The 25338-nt window shown below is 35.1% G+C and overlaps 1 protein-coding gene across 1 annotated transcript; it reads right to left on the bottom strand.

Annotated features, from left to right (window-relative positions):
• Positions 1–1282: 1282 nt before the first annotated feature.
• On the bottom strand, positions 1283–24871 carry GUF1 (GTP binding elongation factor GUF1). Its single transcript, XM_059383351.1, has 17 exons — positions 24467–24871; positions 22367–22478; positions 22066–22214; positions 21730–21810; positions 20577–20654; positions 19371–19454; positions 15144–15208; positions 14050–14253; positions 12367–12506; positions 11516–11639; positions 10686–10818; positions 9510–9653; positions 8408–8541; positions 5256–5357; positions 3866–3985; positions 2278–2314; positions 1283–1459 (listed from the first exon to the last, which is right to left on the bottom strand). The coding sequence occupies exons 1-17, from the start codon at positions 24629–24631 to the stop codon at positions 1322–1324; spliced, it is 2010 nt and encodes a 669-aa protein (XP_059239334.1). The 5' UTR covers positions 24632–24871; the 3' UTR covers positions 1283–1321.
• Positions 24872–25338: the final 467 nt, after the last annotated feature.

The following is a 25338-nucleotide window of genomic DNA, read 5'->3' as shown; positions in this document are numbered from 1 at the left end:
AATACTGCTTAAAGGAAGAGAACTAAATGTATCTAACTTATACACATACTAATAAAGCACAAATATTAAATGGTAGACACATGGTGCATACTTTGTGCCAGGTACCAACCTGTAACTTTCACCTGATACTGGTAGAACAGAACATTTAGAAATTATATGTAAATGCTCTTCTAGTTTCAAATATACTACTCAAAATACAAGTATTATGGAACCTCATATTTCAACTGTTCTATTACAGCTAGAGAGGACAGGGAAGATACCTGAGCAGATGATGTAAATAGGACAAAGTCACAGGTTAATTAACTTCTATACACAATTTTAAGTAAATCCCACTATCTTATAGTTAGAATTACCTCATTATGTAATAATCCTAGTATAAAATACATTGATAGTCTTATCCCTAAAAGACATTTACTTCATTTAGTTCATTCAAGGTACAGAACAAAATTAAATGGCTAAAGTATCTAATCATTGTAATACAATTTACCCTCTGGTTTGTTCACCAACAGTGGAGGTAAGAACACATGCTTTGAAGCATGACAGCCATTCACTGGCTGTGTGACATCAAGTTAACGAAAGCTTTGTCTCATCAACTATGAAATCTAGACAATAATTACTAAAATTGCTATTAATAACAGCCTCTGCTAACACCAAACACCTTCTGCTTTGCACCCAATGCATGTTCATGTTAATAGCCCCTACCCTTATTTTAATTTAGATGTGTATTAAACTTTTATTTATAAAAATTTTAACAAAAACTAGACAGCACATGTTCAGCTAGAATGCTACTGACTTTTTAAATAACTGACTGCTATAAATCTAAATTTATGCAGCTAAACAAACTGATACTTAGGTGATTCTGAAAATATCATAGACTTGAATTAGAATCTTAATTATGGGGTCATTCAGTGTAAGAAAAAATGTTCAAGAAAACAAAATAGTTAAGATTCACTAAACATTACTGTGTCATACACTGAGTATTTTAAACATACTGTATGATACAATCTTCACAACAACCTATGGAGGTAAGTAACAGCATAATCCTGACTTCACTAAAGAGTAAACAGAGAGGTTAAGTAATAATTTACCTTGCTCTAGTGAGTGGTGGAACAGAAACCGGACAATATGGCTTCAGAATCCAAGTTCTTAACCCACCTACTACTTACTTTTCAAAGAGCAAATAGGTTCTTTAAACCTAAAAACCCAGAAAGCAACTAGCAAATTTTATAGTTTTCATTGTCATCAACATATAAATTATGAAAAAAATTAAAAGATACACAAGTTTTAATTTATGAAAATTCACTGTATTTTTTTCCACCAATTACTTATCACATTGTGTTTTTAGAACTTTTATGAAAGCATCTTTTGGAACTTCAATGTTGCCAATTTTCCTCAGTTTTTTTTTTCCTTCTGCTTGTCTCTTCAAAAGTTTCATCTTTCGGGTAATATCACCACCATACTGAAAAATATTTTTAAAGATTGAAAGTCCAAATCACTCCACAGAAAATCATACAAGTACAGACAGACATCAACAGAACTATAATAACCTTACAGTTATTACCCATGAGGTAGACATCTGCAAAGTTACTTTTCTAATCACCTTCATAGCAGGTCATAATTTAACATCTCAAAGAATAATAAAGGGTTTATATATTTTTTAGATGGAGATGAAGATCACCAAGGAAACCCAACATAGTGTCCCATGACTATGCATGTCAAGAATTAATTATCAAGCCTCTTACTGATTCAAGTCTTAAAATTCTGGATCATATAGCCGTAGTCTAATAAATTCACAAAGGCATAACTGGGCCAGTCTCACATTAAGGATTTTAAAAAGCATTAACCATTTATTTCTCATAACTGAGTTAAGAAATTTTAATAGAGGAGACCACAAACGGCAAAGCCATGCAGGAGAGGTGGATTTCAAATTGCCATACTCTTCCCAGAGTAAGACACAGTCATTGTCTTCAAAATTTCTCCTTATAAATTAGATCAATAAAACATGTTATCCTGATCATAAGTATTACAAAAATACTTCATATAAAGGAAATTATATATACTTCATATAAAGGAAATTTTTATAAATAGGACGGAAAAGAAAGTTATCAAAATGAATATATTAACAGTCAAGCTGAGATATAACTATTTAAAAAGAAAACTAGAGATGAAATGGTTATTATAAAAACAATGGAAACCAATATATTTATATCTCCCCCTTACTTTAAACTCAAGAAAACAGATATATTAATAAAAAGTAGAATACAGGCAAATACGTACACATTTTGCCAAAACGTTTTTCCTATAAGCTTTCACACTGTAAAACAAGAAATTTTATATAAAAATTGTATCATTTCAATATACTCTTCATAAGAATTTTATTTTCAAAAGTAATCTCCTCTTTGCAGATTTAAATAATCATGTCATACCTAAGTAAAACTGCCATAAACAAATAGCTCAAATGCTCTTGCATCTATTTTTATGTATTTGACATAAAACAGAAAATGGATTCAACATGAACATTAACATAAATTTTATTAAGAATAAAAAACATCAGGGCTTGTGGGTAGTCTTGATTTAGGCCAAATTCAAGAGTAAGTATAACATCCTAACATCATTTCTGGCTCAACCTAAAACTGTTCTTACCACTACTACTTCCAAAAAACTGAAAAATGGTTATCACATTACTAACTCTACCACATGTGGGTTAAGAGTGACTAGGAATATAAAAAAATTATTTCTTTTATAAAGCCCTTTTCAGGGCAAACTAAATAATTTTAATGTATCCACCCAAACAGATACAAACTAATGTATTTCTACAGTGTTTCTAAGAAATTTAGAAATTTTAAAAAGTTCCATTTATATGTATTTCTTTTAAGATATAAAACCCTATTTTTTTTTTCCCTCTCTAAGGTATCTTCTACCTCAACACACATGTTGGAATTATTTGCTATTTTAAATTGTGCTTTCCAGGATGTTCCCTAGTTATCAACTATGTTCTGCCCAATCTCTGGGTACTCATGAAATTCAGAACAATTAACTAAAACTAAATTGCCTTAGGAAATGAAACTCACTGCAAATATAGGCATAAAATTTGTCCCATGACTATGTAAAATGTTGGCTGTAATTTCATCACTACTGATACATGTAGGTTTGGGTTTAAACTACAACTGATTGGCAATTTCCAGCTAGGGGACACTTCTGATTTTCCAGAAACCAAGGAAATATGTTACACAATATTTCCTGCACTTGTTACTAGTAGAGCAGCTTATTCTGTGTTCTGATTTGTGTATCACATCTCTCATACATAAAGACCAATTCTCTACATAAACTAGTCTATCTTCAATGTCTGCTACAGATCTCATAATCAATCTACAATACAAAACTCAACATGTTAGCATTCCTCTGTCTGTCAACCCTCTAATCTCTAAATTGGGTAGTTCTGAAAAGTGATATTAAGTGCTTCAAGTAAAAACCATAATTTAGTTTTATCTTTTGGAAGAGTATCTCCAAAACCTTTTTTTCCCCTCAGAACTTCTTAAAAAGTTTCAGTTGCTATTAGTTTATAAGCCATACCTTACCCAGGAAATTCAGTAGTCATTCAGTAAATTGAGTGGAAATAAAGCAATTCCTCAAACCCATGCCCATTATATTATTATAAATAATATCACTAAATGTTAAGTAAATCAAGAATTATCAATTAAGTGGAATTAAAAATCAGATTAGTATTTATTTCTACATGTAAGAACAAAGTTTAGGCCAATGTGAAGTTAAATTTTTCAATATTATTTCATAATACAGTTCCAATCCTATCATTTCTAACCATTTGCCATTTCTAAAACAAGAACAAAAATGAATTTCAACTCACGTTTCTCTTGCAATGATTTTACTTCCAACAGCAGCCTGAATTGCTATCTCAAACAGCTGCCTAGGAAGAGAATCCTTAAGACGTTCACATATGGCTTTGCCAACAGAGTGTGCTTTGTCTCTGAGAGAGAAAATGCAACTATTTACATATCATAAATATGAACATTTCAAGTACCTTTCTAGTCCATATGCATAATCAATGTAAAGGTGAGTTCTCAAGAAGATTCAAATGGAATTCATCTGTCATAAACATCTCTTACTCTGTATCATATGACTTTTCTGACTGCAAAAATAACATTATGACCATTACAGGCAATGTAGAAAAACATACATAAAAACCATTATTGGGCGCCTGGGTGGCTCAGTTGGTTGACCAACTGCCTTCGGCTCAGGTCGTGACCCTGGACTTCCAGGATCGAGTCCCACATCGGGCTCTCAGCTCTTTGGGGAGTCTGCTTCTCCCTCTGATCTTCTCCTCTCTCATGCTCTCTCTCTCTCTCTCTCTCTCAAATAAATAAATAAAATTAAAACAAAAAAAACAACAAAAAAAACAAAACCATTATTGATGCCATTCCCTTCATCTATAGAAAACCAGTGTTAAACATTTTAGAATGTCTATGTTAAAAACATATATCCTTCCATTATTTTCCTGTATATGTTTGATATTTTATAGTTTGAATCATAGTGAATATATGTCTAACCTTTTATTTAATAGGCATTTTTATGTCACTTAAGATTATTTCATAGTATAATTTTAATAGCTTAACAGGATTATTAAACAGGTGCTCCACTATTTATTTTTATCAATGGGCTGAACCTGTAGGATATTTCATTTTTCATTATAAAATTAATATAAAAAACGTCTTGTTCTTAAAAAGAAAACCTTTTTGTTCTCAATTTTAAATCTATCATAAAGTTTAAAACCGTTTCTTCTACATTACTCTAGTGAGGGAAATATTTCTTTCCAAGACACTCTTCTTTTTAGCTATTGCAATTCTATTCTTTCGCATTTAACAGTATGGAAAAAGAATGGAAAGAGAAACTAGTACAAGGAAATTTTTTCTTTTTAAAGATTTTATTCATCTATTTGACAGAGAAAGATGCAGCGAGAGGGGGAACACAAGCAGAGGGAGTGGGAAAGGGAGAAGCAGGCTTCCCACCAAGCAGGGAACCCAATGCGGGGCTCAGTCCCAGGACCCTGGGATCATGACGTGAGCCGAAGGCAGCAGCTTAACAACTGAGCCACCCAGGTGCCCCAGTACAAGCAAATTTAATTACTTGTAAGTTTTCAAAATATAGCTGTCAAATAAAAAGAAGTAATCCATAATTAAATAAAAACATGTCAAAAGTGGTTACTTTCACATTCCATGATTAGTTTCTATTCGACTTACTTGTGTACAATAGTTACCAGCTCCTCTACAGGATTTCCATTCAGTAGAATATCCATTTTTACAAGTTCTGCAGTCTGGTAGCCCGCATCTTCGTAATCAAAACTAACAAGAAAGAACATCCAAGTAATAGATAAACATACTTCCCAAAAGACTGCATTAATTTTCTTTGCAAAACATTTTTTCTAGGGGCACCTGGGTGGCTCAGTGGGTCAGAGCCTCTGCCTTTGGCTTAGGTCGTGATCCCAGGGTCCTGGGATCGAGCCCCACATTGGGCTCTCTGTTCGGCAGGGAGCCTGCTTCCCCCTCTCTCTCTCTGCCTGCCTCTCTGCCCACTTGTGATCTCGGTCTGTCCAATAAATAAATTTTTAAAAATCTTAAAAAAAAAAAACAAAAAACATTTTTTCTACCCACTCTCTTACACCTGACCCAAAGATCTATCAAAATAGTAAATATACATTTCACATAAACAGGATCTATATGACCACAGTGAGGAACAAACTCCCTCATCTTTTCACATTTACAAAATGAAAGGCAAAAGCAAGGGAAACATGCTTCACAGGGGAAAAGAAAATAAACTTGTAAGCCAGTCTAGGAAAATGGGACACAGAAGGCAAATGTCACTTTCTTCCCAATGTTTCCTCCCAAGAGCTGGCTGGCTGTAGACAACAGTATGTATTAATACGTCATTCTCCAAGATTCAGTAAGTATGGATTTGTTTAGCTTTCTATTACCAGTTAAATAAATGCTATGGTACTGATAGTCACTATAAATAGGATTTTTGGATTTCTTACACTACTCTTCGGCTTAAAGCTTCACAGGGCTTTTTTGAGGATGAAATGAGTTAATCCGTGTAAAGCACTGAAACAGTACCTAATTCAAAAACAGTGTTTAAAACAGAGCCTAGCTTAGCACTTTTAAAGCACTTGATTAGCATCAGCTATTACTATTAAAAAATATGGCAAAAGCTTACAATGCTAATCAAAACAGGTTTAACTCTCAAAACGGAAGTTTAGTGAGAAAGAAACTTTCATTATGCTTACATATCTTTTAAACTATGGATAAGAACATATATAGTCCTAAACTGTCTTAATTTTAAAACAAACGAATGCCTAGAGCTGCTAATTTTTGGTTTCTAAAGCAAAAAGGTCACAAGTTGATACTAATACTCTCTAAAACCATAAAAACCATATTACCTAAAGTCTTGCTAAAATCCTTTCAATAAATATTAAGCATTTACTATATGAAAGATATCACCTTAAGTATATGCAGAAAAATAAAATCTAGACATAGTCCCTCGATTTCACCTGTTTACAACTTTAAAATTCTCTGTGCTCCAAAATTTTAGAATTTCTTCATTCATTTTTTTCCAAAAGAAACCATTAAGCAAACGTCTCTGTTTCCAAGCCAGCCAAATGGAAACCTAATCTCTATTCAAAACACCGATTATTCATTCAACTGTACCCCTGGATGCAGGAACACATTTAGGACTCAAAAAGGCTACGTGCAGGCTTAAGGACAAACAGTTGCATCAAGTTAAGTATGAGAAGCAGCCTCACGACAGTCCTCAAATAACAAAGGAATTCTTCTTCTGACCCAGCTGCAGAAGATTCTTGCCACCTGGTATAAGAGAAATTGTTCCTTATCGAAGTCCAGGAGAGGCCAATGGCTAGTACTTAGACTATGATGCATTTTTATTCTTAGGAACTGACTACATGTAAAAAAGATCCATCTCAAACATAAGAATCACCTTAATTCTGAAAGGTGGCATTATTTTATTTTCACATAGTTCAAAATTAAATATGTTTTTTCATTAATCTGAAGTACGTTTAAGTTTCTAAGCTAAAAGATTTTAAGACCACTTAACTCATAAAGAAGTATCTAAATGCAAACTACAATTGACAGACTTCGTTAAAAATGTTTATAAACACTCAGCTTAGTAATTATTCTTTTAACCACAATAATTTTTATTTTTGTTTGTTTAAAGATTTTATTCATTTATTTGTCAGAGAGAGAGAGCACAGCAGGGGGGAGAACAGCAGCCAGAGGCAGAGGGAGAAGTAGCCTTCCCGCTTAGCAAGGAGCCTGACTCGGGGCTCAATCCCAGGACCCTGTGATCATGACCTGAGCTGAAAGCAGATGCCTACCTGACTGAGCCACCCAGGTGCCCCACAGTAACTGTTTTAATGACATGCTGCCTCAATTCGTTCTACTTTAAATCCCACTGCCACTTATTTGCTTATGTTCTTGTCTGAAAGAAGATACATAAGAAAAAAATTGGCTGAAAAGGTAGAAAAAATAGTTTCTCAATACATAAAAAAAAAAAAAAGAACACTCCTTTGTATCAATTATGATAACTCTTTCATCTAACACTCATTTCATAAAGCTAAATTTCCAGATCACTGTAGCATGTTCTTTGAACACAAATCTTTCTTTGAATGTTAGTATTAAATATGCCTGCACATGCATGGAGGTGCATGTGTATTTTACAGATGTGAATGTTCATTTTCCCTACTTTCCCAGCGTACTTTATACTTTCTTTAATATCCCAATATATGTTATCCAATAACTTAAGATCTCAGGGTATTAAGGGCATGTAGACTTATTTACCCCAACATAAAATACTCCCAAAATGCTATGCATGGAGTTCTTTGTTACTTAGTATTAAATCTTCCTTCACTTCTATCAGGTTGTTCCTCCAAACACTCCTGGAGATTAGACAATGGTTTTCATAATGTGGACCACTTATTCTGGAAGACCGAGTTAATAAAGTGTCCACAGGTATGGGGACACATGTAGCATTTTTTACAGACTAAATATGTACTTCTGTTTTCCAAATATATACAGGTGCTCCTAGGATTATATAACACAGGAATCCAATGTGCCACCATACAAATGTGCCACTAAGATCACAGTGGCTTCTTGAAATTACATGTAATTTTTAATGGACAGAGGAGTATACTCTTTCATGAAGAGGACACTATAATTTTTTTTATTAGAAGAAGGCTAAAAGTTTTATGAAGTAAAGGAACTCATTCTTCCATAAGCAAATTAGGAGTGCTCTCTAATACTTTTAAGGTTGCTTCAAGCCTTTCTATATTCATGTTGGTCAGTATTTCAAAAGAATTATCCAGGTATCTGAATTTAAGTTTTACCTAGCATATCCAGAAGACAAGGATTTCAAAGAATCATAAAAATCCACCACAATTTCATTCAAAGGGAAGAGATATTTAAGCATAACTCTATTTTGATCAATATACATCATATTCTTTTGAACTGCTCTTCGAGCCTAAAAAAGAAAAAAGAAATGTGTTTAATGATAACCTATTGACGAAATGATTTACAATGACTATAGAAAGAGGTCAATATCCCAACCTAAAATTTCCTTACAAACCCTAATAAACAGTGGACAAAATGAAGGAATATTTAATGGTCTAACAAAAACTTGCAAATAACACTTTTAATACAGAGACAACTATTTCATATTTTAATTGTATTTATTACCAAAGCTTTTAATCCTTTGTCTTTATCTAACAATTTTATCTTTTTAAAATTATAGAGTACTTAATGATAAACCAAATTAACAGATAACATCAAAGTTCTGATTTCTTGTTTTACAAATAAACTTAGTCCCAAGAAATTAAGCAACTGACCCAAGTTTTCTAGTTTGTGATTACAGAATTAAAATTCAAGTCCACTAGAAATCATTTGAGAGTTCTTTCCAATATATGTCAGAGTACTTCAAATAGTTTTTTTGAGGACTATGATTTATAGATTAAGTCCTTTAATACATTGTGGCAAAAACTAAGGCAAAATAGGGAATACCCACCCTTTAGTCAAAAGTGTAAAGTATTACAGTAATCTTTCAAACTATCCTCACTTTCAAGTACTATAAAGGCTAAAAGAAATTGTTCTTTGAACAATTTAAGTATAAATAAGCATCAAATCTCTTTCCTGTGGGCTAATATTTCAAGTCAGTAAATTAACACAGATGACCACAATTCTGGTTCTATTTTTCTCATTTAAAATCAAAATTATTTTAGAAGTATATCTATACCTACATCTCTCATATACATATATATATATACATACATAGTGTGTGTATATATATACACATTAGATATAGATCTTTATGAAAAGTTCTTACAAATTCAATGTGCTCTACAGAGAGAAAACTTTCAGAAGAAACCTAAGTGGGAAACCACTGTTAGAGAGGACTAAAATTTACTTTTATATTAAACTGTATCACACTTATACCTGGCAAAGCATCATCACTTTTCCAGTGTATTCATCTGGTGTGATAATTGTACCCAAAACAACTGGTTCCAAATATTCTGTTACTTTTGATTTATCAGGGAATTGTGCAGGATTGATGATTGTAATTTCCTTTTCTCTGTATTCCTAAAAATAAGAAAAATCACCAACAGCTAAAAATAAGTCTTAATTACCACACTTTAAAATCTTTTAATTTATAGTAAATGTTAGAATTTATTATAATTGCATTTGCTGAATTAATTAAATCAAAAGAATTCCTAAAGGTTAAGCTATTATCTTAAGAGGCTTTGTATTTTATTGTATTTTATTTTTTTTTTAAAGATTTGACAGAGATCACAAGTAGGCAGAGAGGCAGGCAGAGAGAGAGGGGGAAGCAGGCTCCCTGCTGAGCAGAGAACCCAATGCAAGGCTCGATCCCAGAACCCTGGAATGATGACCTGAGCTGAAGGCAGAGGCTTTACCCCACTAAGCCACCCAGGCACCCCTAACATGCTCTGTACTTTAAAAACCACCCAATCATAACCCCTTAATAACAATTTTTAGTAAGTAATGTATACCGCTCATTGACATCTACTAAGCACATCTTATGTACCACTTAGAAAAAATATGATGTAAAAGTGCCCTTATAAGGCATTACCATTAGTTTCCTAAGTTCATTTTGTTGGAAAATATTTACAGATGCCAAAGTTAAAATTTGTTTAAAATGAAGAGACTACCATTCAGATAGAATACTGTCTCTATCACTCAGAAACAATACTGTCTCTAACACTACCTTGAAGTCTAAAATTTCCTATAGCCAGGTAGCCATGAATACTTCACCTTTCATTAAGATAAACTACTTATGACCAAATTATATTCTTAATTTCTGTACTGGATTTAGACAGATAATCAATGATTCTACGTTTTACTCTCAGTAACAGGATAGTATCAATAATACATAGATTTCTACCAGGTTAAGAAAAATACTGCATAAATTAGTTCTCAAGTGGCTTCTTCAGCATTAGTCATAAAATAATTCAATTTTTAATGCTACTAATCAAGAAATATTTCATGTAAAAGCTAGTCAGGTAACGGTGTACTAAAAAGTTTCTCCTGCGTTCTGCATATATAGACACACACTTATTTAGTTTTCCCTTGTATGCTGGTTCACAATAGTACCTTTATCAATTTTCCTGATGAAAGAACAGCTTTATATGGAACAGTTGGGGTTGTCAAAATTACAGAAGCATTATATTCTTGCTCCAGTCGCTGGTTGAAAACTTCCATATGCAAAAGTCCAAGAAATCCCAACCTGGGGGAGAAAAAGGCAAACTCCAAAATGTTTATGCCTCATGCGCTCTGGCTTCTTTGACGAATATAGTGTTACAGACTATAATACTATATTATGTATATATTATTTATATACTATATATTTATATATTATAGTATTATAAAAAATTATAAATAATAGAATATTATTTTGTGGGGGATGGGTAGAATCAAAAGGCAATCCAAAAAAAAAAAGGTCATTGAAGCAATTCACATAATAAAATGCTAACAAAACTTCATTAAATAGGATTGAAAATTTCAAAAAAAAATTTCTATTGGAATTCTATTTAAAATTGCCATAAAGTTTACCCATAGAGTATGAATACAATGTGAAATAGGCAGATGTTTATGTTGGTTCACTCTACACTATTAAGAATTTATCTTCAGAGATGAAATGTTCAGGACCAATGAACTACTTAAACTTTACTTTTCAGGGCGCCTGGGTGGCTCAGTGGGTTAAGCCGCTGCCTTCGGCTCAGGTCATGATCTCAGGGTTCTGGGATCGAGGCCCGCATCAGGCTCTCTGCTCAGCAGGGAGCCTGCTTCCCTCTCTCTCTCTCTGCCTGCCTCTCCATCTACTTGTGATTTTTCTCTGTCAAATAAATAAATAAAATCTTTAAAAAAAAAAAAAAACTTTACTTTTCAATAAAAATTTGATCCTACAGAGAAAAGAATCTTACCTCCAGCCAGCACCTAAGGCAAGGCTACTATCCCGATGAACTGTCACACTGGAATCATTGATAGTCAACTTTTCTACAGCACTCTTCAGGTTATTATATTCAGATTGGTCTATAGGGTACATTCCTGAGGACACAACGATGTCTAATTATCACATGTGAAAATCTGCCTAAAAATAAATATGCAAAGCTTCCAGGATCAAAATTAATCATCCTCATCTCTCACATCCTCCAAAACTCAAATGACTGACTCTGCCTAACGTGGGAGTAAACAAACTTCACACTTCCCAGTGACACAAAGAAAGGGAGAAAAGCAGTGCTAGATATCCAGCACAGAGTAACTTGATGACCTTCAACCAAGCCTTCCTTTTCCAAATGTCTTTAACATCACAGAGTAGTAAAAGGTTGTGAAGTCGTGCATATGAGAGGTAACACTATCCTCTGCCATGTCTACACCAGTACTGTACAATATTAAACAAAGTCCAACTAACAGAAAGGCAGTCAGTAAATGTCCACTGACAATTAGTAATGAAAACATCCTAACTAAAAAAATATTCCAAATGCAATGATTTACTCTCTAGTGAAACAAAGAAAATCTGTTCTTTAAATACCAGAGAACTCATTTAAGAGCTTATACTTTCTGACAAGTGATAAAAAAAATATGTAGGAAATGATCTCCCACATCAAGTTGCACTATACATACGAAATTAACTGATACATAAATAGCACACAAAAAAACTAAAAGAAATAGAATATTTTGGAATTAGCTGTTATTTAAAATGAGTATTTCTAATAATTCTTATTTCAATTTACATAATAAATTGGCCCTCATCCTGCATTTGTGAGCTCCTCACCTGCAAATACCATTGGTTTCGCTGATTTAAACCCAGGCAAGGGCTCCACTGGTTGTTTATGTAAATATAATGTATCTCCTATTTGTGCTTCAGTGACATCTTTCATCCCAGCAATCAGATAGCCCACCTGTCCTGCATATCTAAATAAAATTATTATATGGAAATATTTACTGCTTTAATGTTTCAAGTGCATACTCACAATTACCCTTCCCAGAAATTATTATATTTTCCAAAGAAAACCTCATCTAATTCAAAGTAAGTATTACGTATCAATTCTCAACACTAAACTGTCAGCAAAAGAACATACCATGCCTTACAGTCCATTATCAAGGACCTCTAAAACACAAGTCTATGGCCTTCCTCATGACTCTGCCCACCTCTGCATATTAAGCAACAGCTTCCAAATATAATGTAAACAAAGTAAAACTAAGCGCAGAAACACAAAATAACTTCTTGAAGTGTAAAACACTATTTTATTAATGAATTGTGTCACTAATGTGCTCTAAAAAAATAAATTTTTAAAACCAAGCAGAAAAATGTGAACTCTAAACAAATCTGGCACCAATTTGATGTTTCTCTTGTATGAAAAGAGCATATCCCAAGATTTCAGAGTTTTAGCTTAGTTTCTTTTTTTTTTTTTTAAAGCAAATTTCCTACATGATAAACTAATTTACATTTAGGATAAGGTATCAGAATCTAAAGTGAAGATACAGTAATGGTCAATGTATGCACTACATGATGGAATACAGACTTCAGAAATCTTTTGAGTAAAATTAAAATAGACTTTATGACTCTATTAAATAAAAAATGTATTGAGCAAAATAGTGCTGGTTTTAAACAAGCATTAAACTATCAAGTGTGACCTATATGGTCACTACCTTAATTTTTACAGATGAGGAAACAAAGACCTTAGAATGCTCCTGGTATGTGCCAGATGATTTATCTCATCAGTACCTTTCAGTACTGATGGAGCAGGCACTCTGTATTTGTCAGTGAACTCAGAATTCAGTTTTTCTAATACACATAACCTTACTAACCCCATGTGCCATGGATTTTAAACAAAGTTTTACAATGAATTCCATACAAAAGGAAAAAATTACCAAATTGTCTTCACTACTTTTGTGTTGAAAAATCTAACTACAAAAAAATTAAATATCAAAATTGATACCCAGTATGATTTGGATGGTGACAGAACCATCTCTTTCACTGGCTCATCAAATACAGCAGATCAGGGGCGCCTGGGTGGCTCAGTGGGTTAAGCCTCTGCCTTCAGCCCAGGTCATGATCCCAGGGTCCTGGGATCGAGCCCCACATCGGGCTCTCTCCTTGGCGGGGAGCCTGCTTCTCCCTCTCTCTCTCTCTCTGCCTGCCTCTCTGCCTACTTGTGACCTCTCTGTCTCTGTCAAATAAACAAATAAAATCTTTGGAGAAAAAAAAAATACAGCAGATCATAAAATTTGTTATGACTAGTAAAAAGGAATAAAAATATATCAAATTTATACTGTCCTTCACACATGAGATTCCTTTTGCAAGAGCACTTAATATTTAGGTGCATTAAATTATCAGTTTGGGTTTTTCTTCTCTGACTTACAATACTGAAATCATTCTAAGCATACCAAGCTGAGAAAGGCAGAAATTGCAACACATACAAATCTATTTTAATTACTACTACAGATTACTTACAGTTTATGTGCTGGCTGCTCATTAGGATTCAGAACTCCTACTTCATTAACTTCATATGTCTTTTTAGTATGTGCAGATACAATTTTATCTCCTTTGGAAACCACTCCATCAAATAACGCTACATTGGCTATCACGCCCCTATACTGGTCAAATGTGGAATCAAACACCAAAGCTTTGAAGGGATTTTTGCGATGCACTTTAGGACTATTAAAAATAAGTAAAAAGAAAATGTACATATAATTAATTAAACTCTTAATGACTATTATTTAAATATTATTATGCTTAATTTATTCTAGTACCTAAGAAAGCCTAATAAGTGACAGCCAAAATAAAAATACCTTCCAAAAAAGTATAATGCCTATTTTTATATTAATTTTATTTCAACCTTGAGTTTAAATGTTTTAATATGATTTATGAAACTGATGAAATACATTTATTCAGTATTAAAACACAATAAATGCTAATTTATTCAAGTCTCTTTATTACAATGATTTTTTTTTAAGATTTTATTTATTTATTTGATGGAGAAAGAGATCACAAGTAGGAAGAGAGGCAAACAGAGAGGGGGAAGCAGGCTCCCGCTGATCAGAGAGCCCAACATGGGCTCGATCCCAGGACCCGAGACCATGACCCGAGCCAAAGGCAGAGGCTCAACCCACTGAGCCATCCAGGTGCCCCTATTACAATGATTATTATTTTTTTTTTAAGATTTTATTTATTTATTTGACAGACAGAGATCACAAGTAGGCAGAGAGGCAGGAAGAGACAGAGAGAGGGGGAAACAGGCTCCCCGCTGAGCAGAGAGCCGGATGTGGGGCTGGATCCCAACACCCTGAGATCATGACCTGAGCCAAAGGCAGAGGCTTTAACCCACTGAGCCACTCAGGCACCCCTATTACAATGACTATTAAGAAGAGAACTCATTCACCCTCGTTTGCTTTCTTTTTCTATACTCGACTTGATTTCTATGTACAACTAAAAATAATGTATTATCACTCACTACATGTATAGTCTAATCTAAAATTAGAGATCAGACTGATGGCCTTTGTACTATTAAAGATAAGTAAAAAGTACAAAAATAGCAAAATACTTACGGTGGTATTCTTTCAATGACTGCCTGAAGAACTCTTTCAACATTTGTTCCAAGCTTAGCAGATATCTAAAATAAAAAGTATATTAAAAAAATAAGGATTTAAAGACTACTTTTCTATCCAGATGACTGAGCTTTATAATCAGAAAAAAGAAAGAAGTCTAACAGTTATGAATTTGAAGACAGTAATAAAAGGAAGCACAAAGCATATACTATACTGACAAATGTCCTTCCAATACAGTTAGGTGAGTCTGTGGTTCTTGGATTAAACTGCAAAAACATTCTGATTACGGTAATGAAAGAGCAGTGGTCTTAAGAGTTTAAAAACACCTGAGTAACAGTTATGACTCTATGGACTATATGACTTGAGCAATACATATTTGAGCTTCAAGTTCCCCATCTAATAAATGAACATTCATGTTTTTCCTAAATCTCAAGATTGTTGTGTAAAGAGAATAAACAATATATGTGGATAACACACATGCAGTTACAAGGGATATTACTACTATTTTTCTCGCACTGAGAGCGCAAGCCTGAAGACTCAAAAAACACAGGTATGACTCAACTTTGTCATAACTAATAGCTGGACTATCTCTGAAATCTTGATTTTAAAACCCATTTCCTAAACACCACCTCTTATTCTTTAAACTCTCTCCGGATCAGTTTCTCAAGTCAGCACTAAGGACAGTTTGGACTGATAATTGTCTTAAGGGATTTTTAACAGAATCTATGGCACGTCACCTACCCACAAGATGACCATAGCACCTACTCCCCAGTATAACAACAAAAATCACCTCCAGATATTGCCAAATGTTTCCTACAAGGAAAAAATACCCCCTCTAGACTCCAGTACCTTCTTTGCAACAATCCTTCAAGTTCCCATCTCTAAACCATTGAATGGACTATCTCCTTTCACTATCTATTAGCCCCATGCCCCTTCCTTTCCCGGCGGAAACTCCGAGGTCCACTATTTACAATCACTGTTCAACCACTACCGATTCTCTCCCTATCATAAGGTTGGTAAAACTCAACTGTGACTGCTTCCAACACTGTGTCTTACTTTTTTTTTTTTTTAAGACTTTATTAATTTGAGAAAGAGCGAGTGAATGAGCACAAGCGGGAGGAGGGGGGACAGAGGGAGCAGCAGACCCCCTGCAGAGCATAGAGCCCAACACAGGGTTGGATCCCAAGACCCCAAGATCATGACCTGAGTCAAAGTCAAACACTTAACTGACTAAGGCACCCAGGTGCCCCAGCAAGTGTCTTTTCTGTGCCTATAATACAAAGGGCTCAACATTACTGGAGAAAAATCAAGTAACTGGTCTGGAAAGTTTCTCTGAATTCATGTCCACACATCTGAACGTGCAGTTAAACTTCCTGACTTCCCAAGATGCAACCCATAGTAAATTCACATTACCACTCAGTAAGGTGTTTCACACTACCTTCTTTTTCAATCTACACATTTTCCCCTCTGGCCAATTCACTCTTGTTGATGACTCTGCCTGCTATTTTCTTTAAGGAAACAGAAAATATCACAAACTTCCTTATCCAAAATATATGAATCTATCTGTATCTATACTCACAACCTCTTTGCAGTTTCTATAATTTGGAAATTATTCCCCCTTCTCTGAAGACTCAATCCTTCCATACTTTTTATTCTGATTTCGACTCAAATCCTTCTCTAGTTCTTACTTGTAACACCCTCAAATTCACAATAATGTAGTTTGACTCTTAGGATCTTTTCTCTACACTTCTCCCTATGAAACCCTATTTGTTTACCACATACATGTTAACAACTCCTAAGTATCTATCTCTGACCACAATTATCTCCATGAATGCCTGAATTAAAGATTTATACAGTATCTCTTGGGGCGCCTGGGTGGCTCAGTGGGTTAGGCCGCTGCCTTCGGCTCAGGTCATGATCACAGGGTCCTGGGATCAAGCCCCGCATCGGGCTCTCTGCTCAGCTGGGAGCCTGCTTCCTTCTCTCTCTCTCTGCCTGCCTCTCTGCCTGCTTGTGATCTCTGTCAAATAAATAAAATCTTTAAAAAAAAAAAAAGATTTATACAGTATCTCTACTTGGATGTCTAATAGAAAAAGCAAAGCTTTCTATTTTCTCCTATATCATTTCCTTTCCAACTCCTCCTCATCTAGTAGCAACTACTTGCTTAAACCCAAAGCTACCCGATTCTTCCCTTTATTCCACTTCCTCACATGTAACCCACACCAAATCTCTCCTATCCAAGTATCTATTTCCTATCTCTCCAAATAAACATCAAATCTGCCGAATTCTCCAACATCAACATCACATACTTAGCCACCTGTATAAGCACTTTAGCTATTACAGCAAACCAGTTTCCCCTCACCTCTTCTTATTGTTTTCTAATGAACTCTCTATAAGGCAACCAAATCAGTTTATTTTCCTCACTTACCTTAAAATCCTTTATCATAGAATCATTTTCAAACGTCAGCACAGCAAGAGTCTCAGCATGACCTGATTCCTGCCTATCCCTACAAAGCCATCTCATCTAATGTGCCTCGGCTCTGTTCCTTAAACATGCCAAACCTTGCTAAACATGCCAAGCCTATACACTTGCTCTTTCCTCCTCTTGGAAGTTTCTCCCAACATTCATTTCTTTAGTCTCAGTTCATCAGAGATGCCCTAAGTTACTCTGCATCATAGCATCTGAGAAAAAATTACTTTTCTATAGTTAAGTATGATACTCCACCTGAAACAACACAATCTGCTAAATGAATTTTCTTGATAATACCTGTCTTATTCAATAATTACTACACTTACTCACTTACTTCTTTCTTTACTCATTTAATGATGGCCTCCCTAAGGAAAACATAACACAATGATATCACAGTCTTATCTAGCCTGTTCACAGCTGTGCCCCTAGCTGGCACATTCCAAATAAGTATCTGAATAAATTTTGTAAAGATGTATTAAAATCAGAATAGTTCATTATACTTTAACATAATCCAAGTTATGAAACCACAATTCCAGGACTGCTTTATAATGAGGTCCCTCTTTGTAATAAAAACTATTAAATTCTCTATGTGTGTATCTATCTCCACGGGGGAAAAAAAAACAGTTTTTCAGTTAATACCATGTTGTATGTAATCCTCCACTGTGTTAAAGTTAAACAAAAGAAAATAATTCATCATCTAAAACTAGCTTTTTCAAAAAATCAAATGAGACCGAAATGGAAGCTGATGCTATACTGTTGCACTGTCACACTTACAACATAGCACAGCACAGTCTGGCCATGGCTATTCAACACCTAGTCATCATTTAAAAGGTAAATAAAAAAATTCAAATTTGAAGTAATATCAACTTTGGGTGCCTGGGTGGCTCAGTTGGTTAAGCATTTGCCTTGGGTTCAGGTCATGATCCCAGGGTCCTGGGATCAAGTCCCATATAGGGCTCTCTGCTCAGCGGGGAGCCTGCTTCTGCCTCCGCCTCCTTCTATCTCTCTGTCTGTCATGAATAATGAAAATCTTAAAAAAAAAAGGTAGTATCAACTTTGATATAAATAAAATCTGTTGTTTAAGATTATTACTATATCTAGTTCTATTATTAAAAAAAGCTTTGTCAATTCCAAAACTAATACATACAAATGCCTTGTAATTAATTTGAATCTGTTCTTTAAAGAGAGTATTTCCAGGCATGCTGGGGTGGCACAGCCAGTTAAGCCTCTGACTCCTGATTTTGGCTTAGGTCATGATCTCAAGGTCTTGGGACTGAGCGCTGAGTCAGGCTCTGCACTCAGTAGGGAGTATACTTGAGGATTCTCTCTCCCTCCACCTGCCACCCCCACTCTTGCATACTCTCTCCGTAAAATAAATATAAACAGACCTTTAAATAAATAAATATATAGAGAGAGTATTTCCACAGAAGCAAAACACTAACAAGAAATACTACTGTAATCAGGTGTAAAGACTTGCATTTTAGTCCTGGCACATTAGCTAACCAGCTCTGTAATCTTAAGAAAGTGATAAAACCTTTGTGCCTTAGTTCTTTCAACTGGATTGCAAAAATAATTCCTATCTGTCCTAACCATGTAATAAGGATTTTTGGTGAAGATCAAATGAAATATTAGTAAAAAGAACTTTGTAAAATTATGAAAACTTTATATATCGATGGGCTATCAAATACTATGAAATTTCACTTAGGCCAATACCCGACATTTTTTAAAGCATGTCTTCAAGAAAAAGGGTATTTTACCTTAATACATTCATCACTTGGAATATCAAACACTTTTTCAATTTGCTTTTCAACCCTTTCAGGATCAGCATTCTTCAGATCTACCTTAAAAAAAAAATTCATTATGTCTTAACACAGTAAAAACAAAATGTATTACATATTAATAGCATTCAGACAATCAAAAGCATACCTATAATAACTGATACCTCTATTTTTCATAGGCAATATAATTTTAACAAGTATGGCTACCGAAAAACAGAGGGTAGGCAAAGCAGAGCATGCAAAAATTTTAGGAAGCAGGCAATTCAAGGCAGAAGAGTTCAATAACAACGTATCAACCAACACCAGGTAAACTGATTTTACAAGTTAGATGTAACTTATGACAACAAACTGTCTTACCATAAACAACTATGCCTCATTTAAACTTAACTCCTTTATAAAAAAATTCAACTGAATGCAATGCAGTTTTTTTTGGTTTGTTTTTTAAAGTAGGATCCATGTTGAGCAGAGCCCAATGCAGGGCTTGAACTCACAACTGAACTGAGATCAAGAATCAGACACTTAACTGACTGAGCCCCCCAGGCACCCCATAATGAAGATTTTTAAATTAAGATTCTTTATTAATTTCAAAATATAAAAGCTAAGGTTTACCAACAGTACTCAGCTTAGTACTTAACTGTTATGTTTCATATGTTACACTGGTTTCCCCAAGATCTTAAGTGCTTTTTCTTTTCCAATATATGTTTTAGTGTGATAAACATAATTTTTTGGCTGCTGTGCATATATTTCTTTCCTAAAGAAACAGTCTTCAATCACTCCATGTCAATTCAGGGAGACAGCCTTCTCAACTACGTGTAAGGATACAGGAGTTTGAGTTGCACTTCTATCATGTGCAATTTAAAGACATAAATCCTACCAATACATTTAATATATAATTGAAGATTCCTCATATAAAAAATAGTATATTTAGTAGTCAAACACCAAATTCACTTTTAGAAAATAAAATAATAAACATTATTGTTGTCTCATTAGAATCACCTTGTTTGTTTGTTTATTTATTTATTTATTTGACAGAGTCACAGCAAGAGAGGGATACAGGCAGGGGAAGTGGGATTCACGCCAAGCAGGGAGCCCAATATGGGGCTCGATCACAGGACACTGGGATCGTGACCTGAGCTGAAGGCAGAGGCTTAACTCATTAAGCCACCCAGGCACCCCTAGAATTACCTTGTTTATAACTGGAATTATCGACAGCTGTGCTTCAAAGGCAAGAAAGAAGTTTGCTACAGTTTGCGCTTGAATACCCTAAAAATATCAAGACAGAAGATATTGATATGACCATTCTACCATTTATCACAAAACTTATAATTTAAGCTACTCCATACATCTTCACCAAAAGCAGAGGTACAGAGTAAAGTACAGTATCTATACTTCCATGAATATATATAAAGTATTTCCACAAAGGAAAAATGGCTAACAAGAAATACTATTATAATCAGTTGCAGAAAACTTGTGTTTTAGTCCTGGCACATTAGCTAACTAGATCTGTAATCTTACAGTGATAAAACCTTTGTACCTTAGTTCTTTCAACTGGATTTCAAGAATAATTTCTAGCTGTCCTATCCATGAATCTGGCTAATTCCTTGTGAAAATTCCTTTCACTTTGGGGAGCATTACTGGAGACAAAAAAAAAGTGAAACATGAACCTCAAGGTCATGAAAGCCTACTAAAGGCACAGCCATACGATATGGTTTATAAAACCCTGTACTATGTGTATAAGCTAGACATAAACTTTCCCTGACAGGAACAAGAAAGGTTTAACACAACAATTATCTTGGGTTTTAAATGGAAAGTTTGTGAGAAACTGAATTATATCAAAAGCTTAGTTTAATAGTACATAATAGGTCTTACATCATCAACAAATATGTTTTTATGGTTCTCTTTATACCAAACAAGAACCTGTTAATGTTACTGACATGTTTCTTTAAACTTAAAACATTATTACCTTAAAATCACCCAAAATAACCTCCAAAATAGATTCATTTTCAAGTTCTGCTAAAAATTAATATTAAAGCCCCCAATAAAGAACTACTAAAAAACAAGTATTTGGTAGGATGAATGTAAATATAATATACTTCAACATTCCCTTCATTCATCTGATCAGCTTAAAGTGTTTAAAATATGAACTAGTCAATTTCACAGACTGCTTTAGCGCAATAAAATTCAAAGTACCAGGACTAAATCATGTGCTTTGGCTTAAATAATACAATAAATCTTATTATTTTCAAACACAAAAATTCTATTTCCAAAATACATTTTAAGGAAAATATCCTGAAATAACCTAGAGCGTATCACAGCACATGAAATTAAAAGTACCTACCTCGTTTGCATCAACCACAAGTAAAACACCCTGGCAAGCAGAGAGTGATCTGGATACTTCATAACTAAAATCAACATGGCCCTGCAAAACAAAAAATATTGATATTTCTAAAGTTAGCTGTAATATTTTTAGGGAGGAGCATTATGGTGACTCCCCTTGATAAAAAGTTAGTCATTTCTTTTTTTAGCCTCTACTTGTGAAACAATTACTCAAACATAAGAACACTGAGAAAACAAAGAGCAAAGTGTTTATGTTCAGTTCAAAAACTGAACAAGGATTTTTCCCCACTATTCATACAAGGCTGACTTAACAAGAGAGATAAAATATTAAACTTACTGGTGTATCAATGAGATTTAAAAGGTACTGCTTTCCTTCACAATTATAGAAAAGAGATGCTGTCTGGGCTTTAACAGTGATTCCTCTTTCTCGTTCCACTTGCAATTTATCAAGAACCTGCTTATTATTTTTTGTTTTATCAATTGTGCCTATAAAGAGAAATACTTATTGATACTTCAACGGGCTTTTAAAGACACAATATTACATATAAAATTAAAGCCAAAATTTTAAAAATCATAGTAAAAATGATGATTAATTACTCATGGCCATCAATTAACTATATAACATAAAATGAAAATACCTGTTAGTTCCAAGAGCCTGTCAGCTAAAGTACTTTTGCCATGATCCACATGTGCAATTATACTGAAATTTCTAATATTTTCAACAGAGAATCTAGATAGGTCAATTTTTTCCTAGAAAGGGAAGAAAAATAAAACATTTATGAGTATACATTTTGCATTATATGAAAAAAGAATATTAATTCAAAGATTATTCCTTTAGTCTAAACCATTTCATGTTATAACATTCCTATGACAATAAAAAGGTGTATGGCTAAACTCCAATTACAAGCAAATGATTAAAACCACACTTATCAAATATATCAGTTTCACAGTCAAGGTGACAACCAAGCTAAAGAAGAGTCCTTTATAAATATTTCCACCACTTAGAGGGCCAATGAGGAAATGAATTTATTTTCATGAAAGAAGAACACAAGATACCTAGAACTCCTGATCAGCCTTAGAGTGCCTGGTCTAATAAAACTGTTTGAAGCAAAAAAAAAAAAAAAAAAAAAAAAAAAAAAAAAAAACACTACAGAAAAGTTTTAAGAAAAAAAGGAAATTCTTTGTCCTCATCACACATTTAGTCAGCAGTCAAATCTATTTTAAAATCTGTGCTCCTAATAGAATCTTCAAAAGTTTAATCAGATACAATTGTGCTATTTAGCAACTTCTTTGGAGAGGGAAAAAAAGATAGAAAAAAAAAAGAAAAATCCTCTTATCATTCAAAATTTTAAAATATTTTAAAATGTAACTCCCGATTTTTAGTTATATACATCTTCTTTAATGTTTTATGTAGACTCATTGCAAACTGCTAAAAATGGTTATTCAAGTAGAATATGCCATCTTTTTGGGTACTCTAAACATTTTATTTTTTCAAGCAAATCCATCTTATAATCAGCATTAAAAAAGTAAAATTCTTGGGACTTCTGGGTGGCTCAATTGTTAAGTGACTGCCTTCCAGTCATGTAATGATCCTGGGGTCCTGCGGTCCTGGGAACAGCCTCTGCGCTGGGCATTGGGCTCCCTGCTCAGCAGGAAGCCGGCTTATTCCTCTCCCACTCCCCCAGCTTGTGTTCCCTCTCTCACTGTGTCTGTCAAATAATAAGTAAAATCTTAAAAAGAAAAAAAAAAGTAAAACTATAATGAAATACAGAATACTCAGGGGCTTTACGTTTTCTTTTCATAAATGTTCCAATACAAAGCAAACAATGAAAGTGCAACTTACATTTGAAAGAAATTCTGATTAAAAACTAAACCTGATTTGTTTGCCCGGTGTATTTCCCACACTGCCCTTAAGATTGCCATTCGATTAAAAAGATACACAGGACTGTACCACTTTTAAGAACTTGGAATTGCAAGATAAATCCATTTTACATTCCACTAGCATGTTAGAAGAGGGGATTATCATACTTTAAGTCTTGTTTTTTTCCAGGTACTCCTAACTTGTGTTCAATTACTCTACTTCCCTGCCTAAACTGTATCTTTTCCTAGTAAATAAACAGTGTCTTTTTTTAAAAGTTGCTGAATTCCTCACCTTCTCCACCACAAGAACGAACACTCAGAAAACAAAAGTTTGCTTTGGATCACTTAAAATCAACTAAGAAACAGAAGCTAAAGCATACCCAGCACGTCTTCCATTCTAGATATCGGACTAAAAAGTCTTATTCCTTACGTAGTTACCATCCTCAGGAAGAGCCATTCTTTTATTCTTATCTCATTCATTTACCACTGAAAAAAAGTTACAGGACGTTCAAGTAGCTTCCCCAGGCCACAGAGCTAGTAAGCTGCAGGAAAATGGAGGTTACACTAGCCTCTTCAGCAGGCTTGTAGGAGAATTCAAAACACGCAAAACCCCTGCATCAGTGCCTCGCATAACCAATAAATTAGTTACTGACATCACAAGGCAGTGAACTCGGGAAGTGACTTGCCCAAGGTCACCGTGGGGAGCGGTGGAGCCTCCAGAAACCCGAGAGCGAGGCGCTCTCTTAGCTCTACCTCCCCCACGCAATCTCAACCCGCATTCACACGCCGTCTAGGAAGCCCCTCCAGCCTACATTTTTGCAAGGAACGTCCCCCCCCTAGTTTTAAAACACGGTTAATCAGAGACTCATGGGGGTCACCTTGCGGTCGGCAGAGCTGTAGAGCCGGTCGAGAGTCCTGGACTTGGCAGCAGCCTCACGGATGGGCGTGGGACGAGGCTCCAGGAGCCCCCGATGTGCAGCTGCGGAGGCCCACACCGTGAGCGCGCGACCGTGCCACCTGCCACGACCCACAGGAGTCCACATCCCTCCGCGCTACGGAGGCGTCAGGACAGGGTCTCGGGACCGTTCGACGCCATGGCCTGCGCCCCAAGTTTGCAAAGACGCCCGCCGCTAAGAGCCCACGAGAAAGACGCAACCAGCGTTACGCCGCGGGAGAAGAAAAAGTACTGTGGCCGCCGTGGCCCAACTAGAGCTTCCGGCGGCGCGACCCCCGAGACGCAGCGCCGCGGGTCGGCGTCCGCAGGTCGCACGGCCGGATGACGTCAGCGCGCTTCCGCGAGAGGCGGTTTGGAAGTCACGTGGGGGCGAGCGCTGCCCTAGTATTTGTCGTAGTCTGAGAGCGTGTAGTGATTCAGGTTCCTACCAAATACCAGAATAATAGAGCAAATATTTTAAAATTTGAAAGTCGAAATAAACTCCCCCTGCTGTTACTGATGTGGCTAATATTTTACTGCCTCTGTAAGGAAACGGGCGGTAAAAGTGATTCCAATAATGTATCCTGGGAAAGTTTGGACCAGAACAAAAGGTGGAAAAGAGTTACACCCTGAACTGCCATAAGTCTCCCATTATTTTCAAATTACGGTTTCAACAAATACTGACCTTGCGGAGGGCAAGTCTTTGGCCAAGTAACGTGGGTGATGATAAGAGATCATGAGACCTCTGTAGCACATTCAGTGTCTGTCTCCCACTCTCTTGGGCTTTTCTGGAATATCTGAAGTTTGGTGCAGAGG

Source organism: Mustela nigripes, chromosome 1 (assembly GCF_022355385.1).
Source record: "Mustela nigripes isolate SB6536 chromosome 1, MUSNIG.SB6536, whole genome shotgun sequence".
Classification (NCBI taxonomy): Eukaryota; Metazoa; Chordata; class Mammalia; order Carnivora; family Mustelidae; genus Mustela; species Mustela nigripes.
This window is presented reverse-complemented; position numbering and strand designations above follow the sequence as displayed.

Excerpts from the sequence above, each read along its gene's own strand:
- GUF1 (XM_059383351.1), bottom strand. The coding sequence starts at position 24,631 with ATGTGGACTCCTGTGGGTCGTGGCAGGTGGCACGGTCGCGCGCTCACG. Across the intron at positions 20,655-21,729 it reads TTGTGGTTGATGCAAACGAG|GGTATTCAAGCGCAAACTGT; the intron begins GTAGGTACTTTT and ends TGATATTTTTAG. Across the intron at positions 8,542-9,509 it reads AAGTGATGATGCTTTGCCAG|GCTCGAAGAGCAGTTCAAAA; the intron begins GTATAAGTGTGA and ends TTTCTTTTTTAG.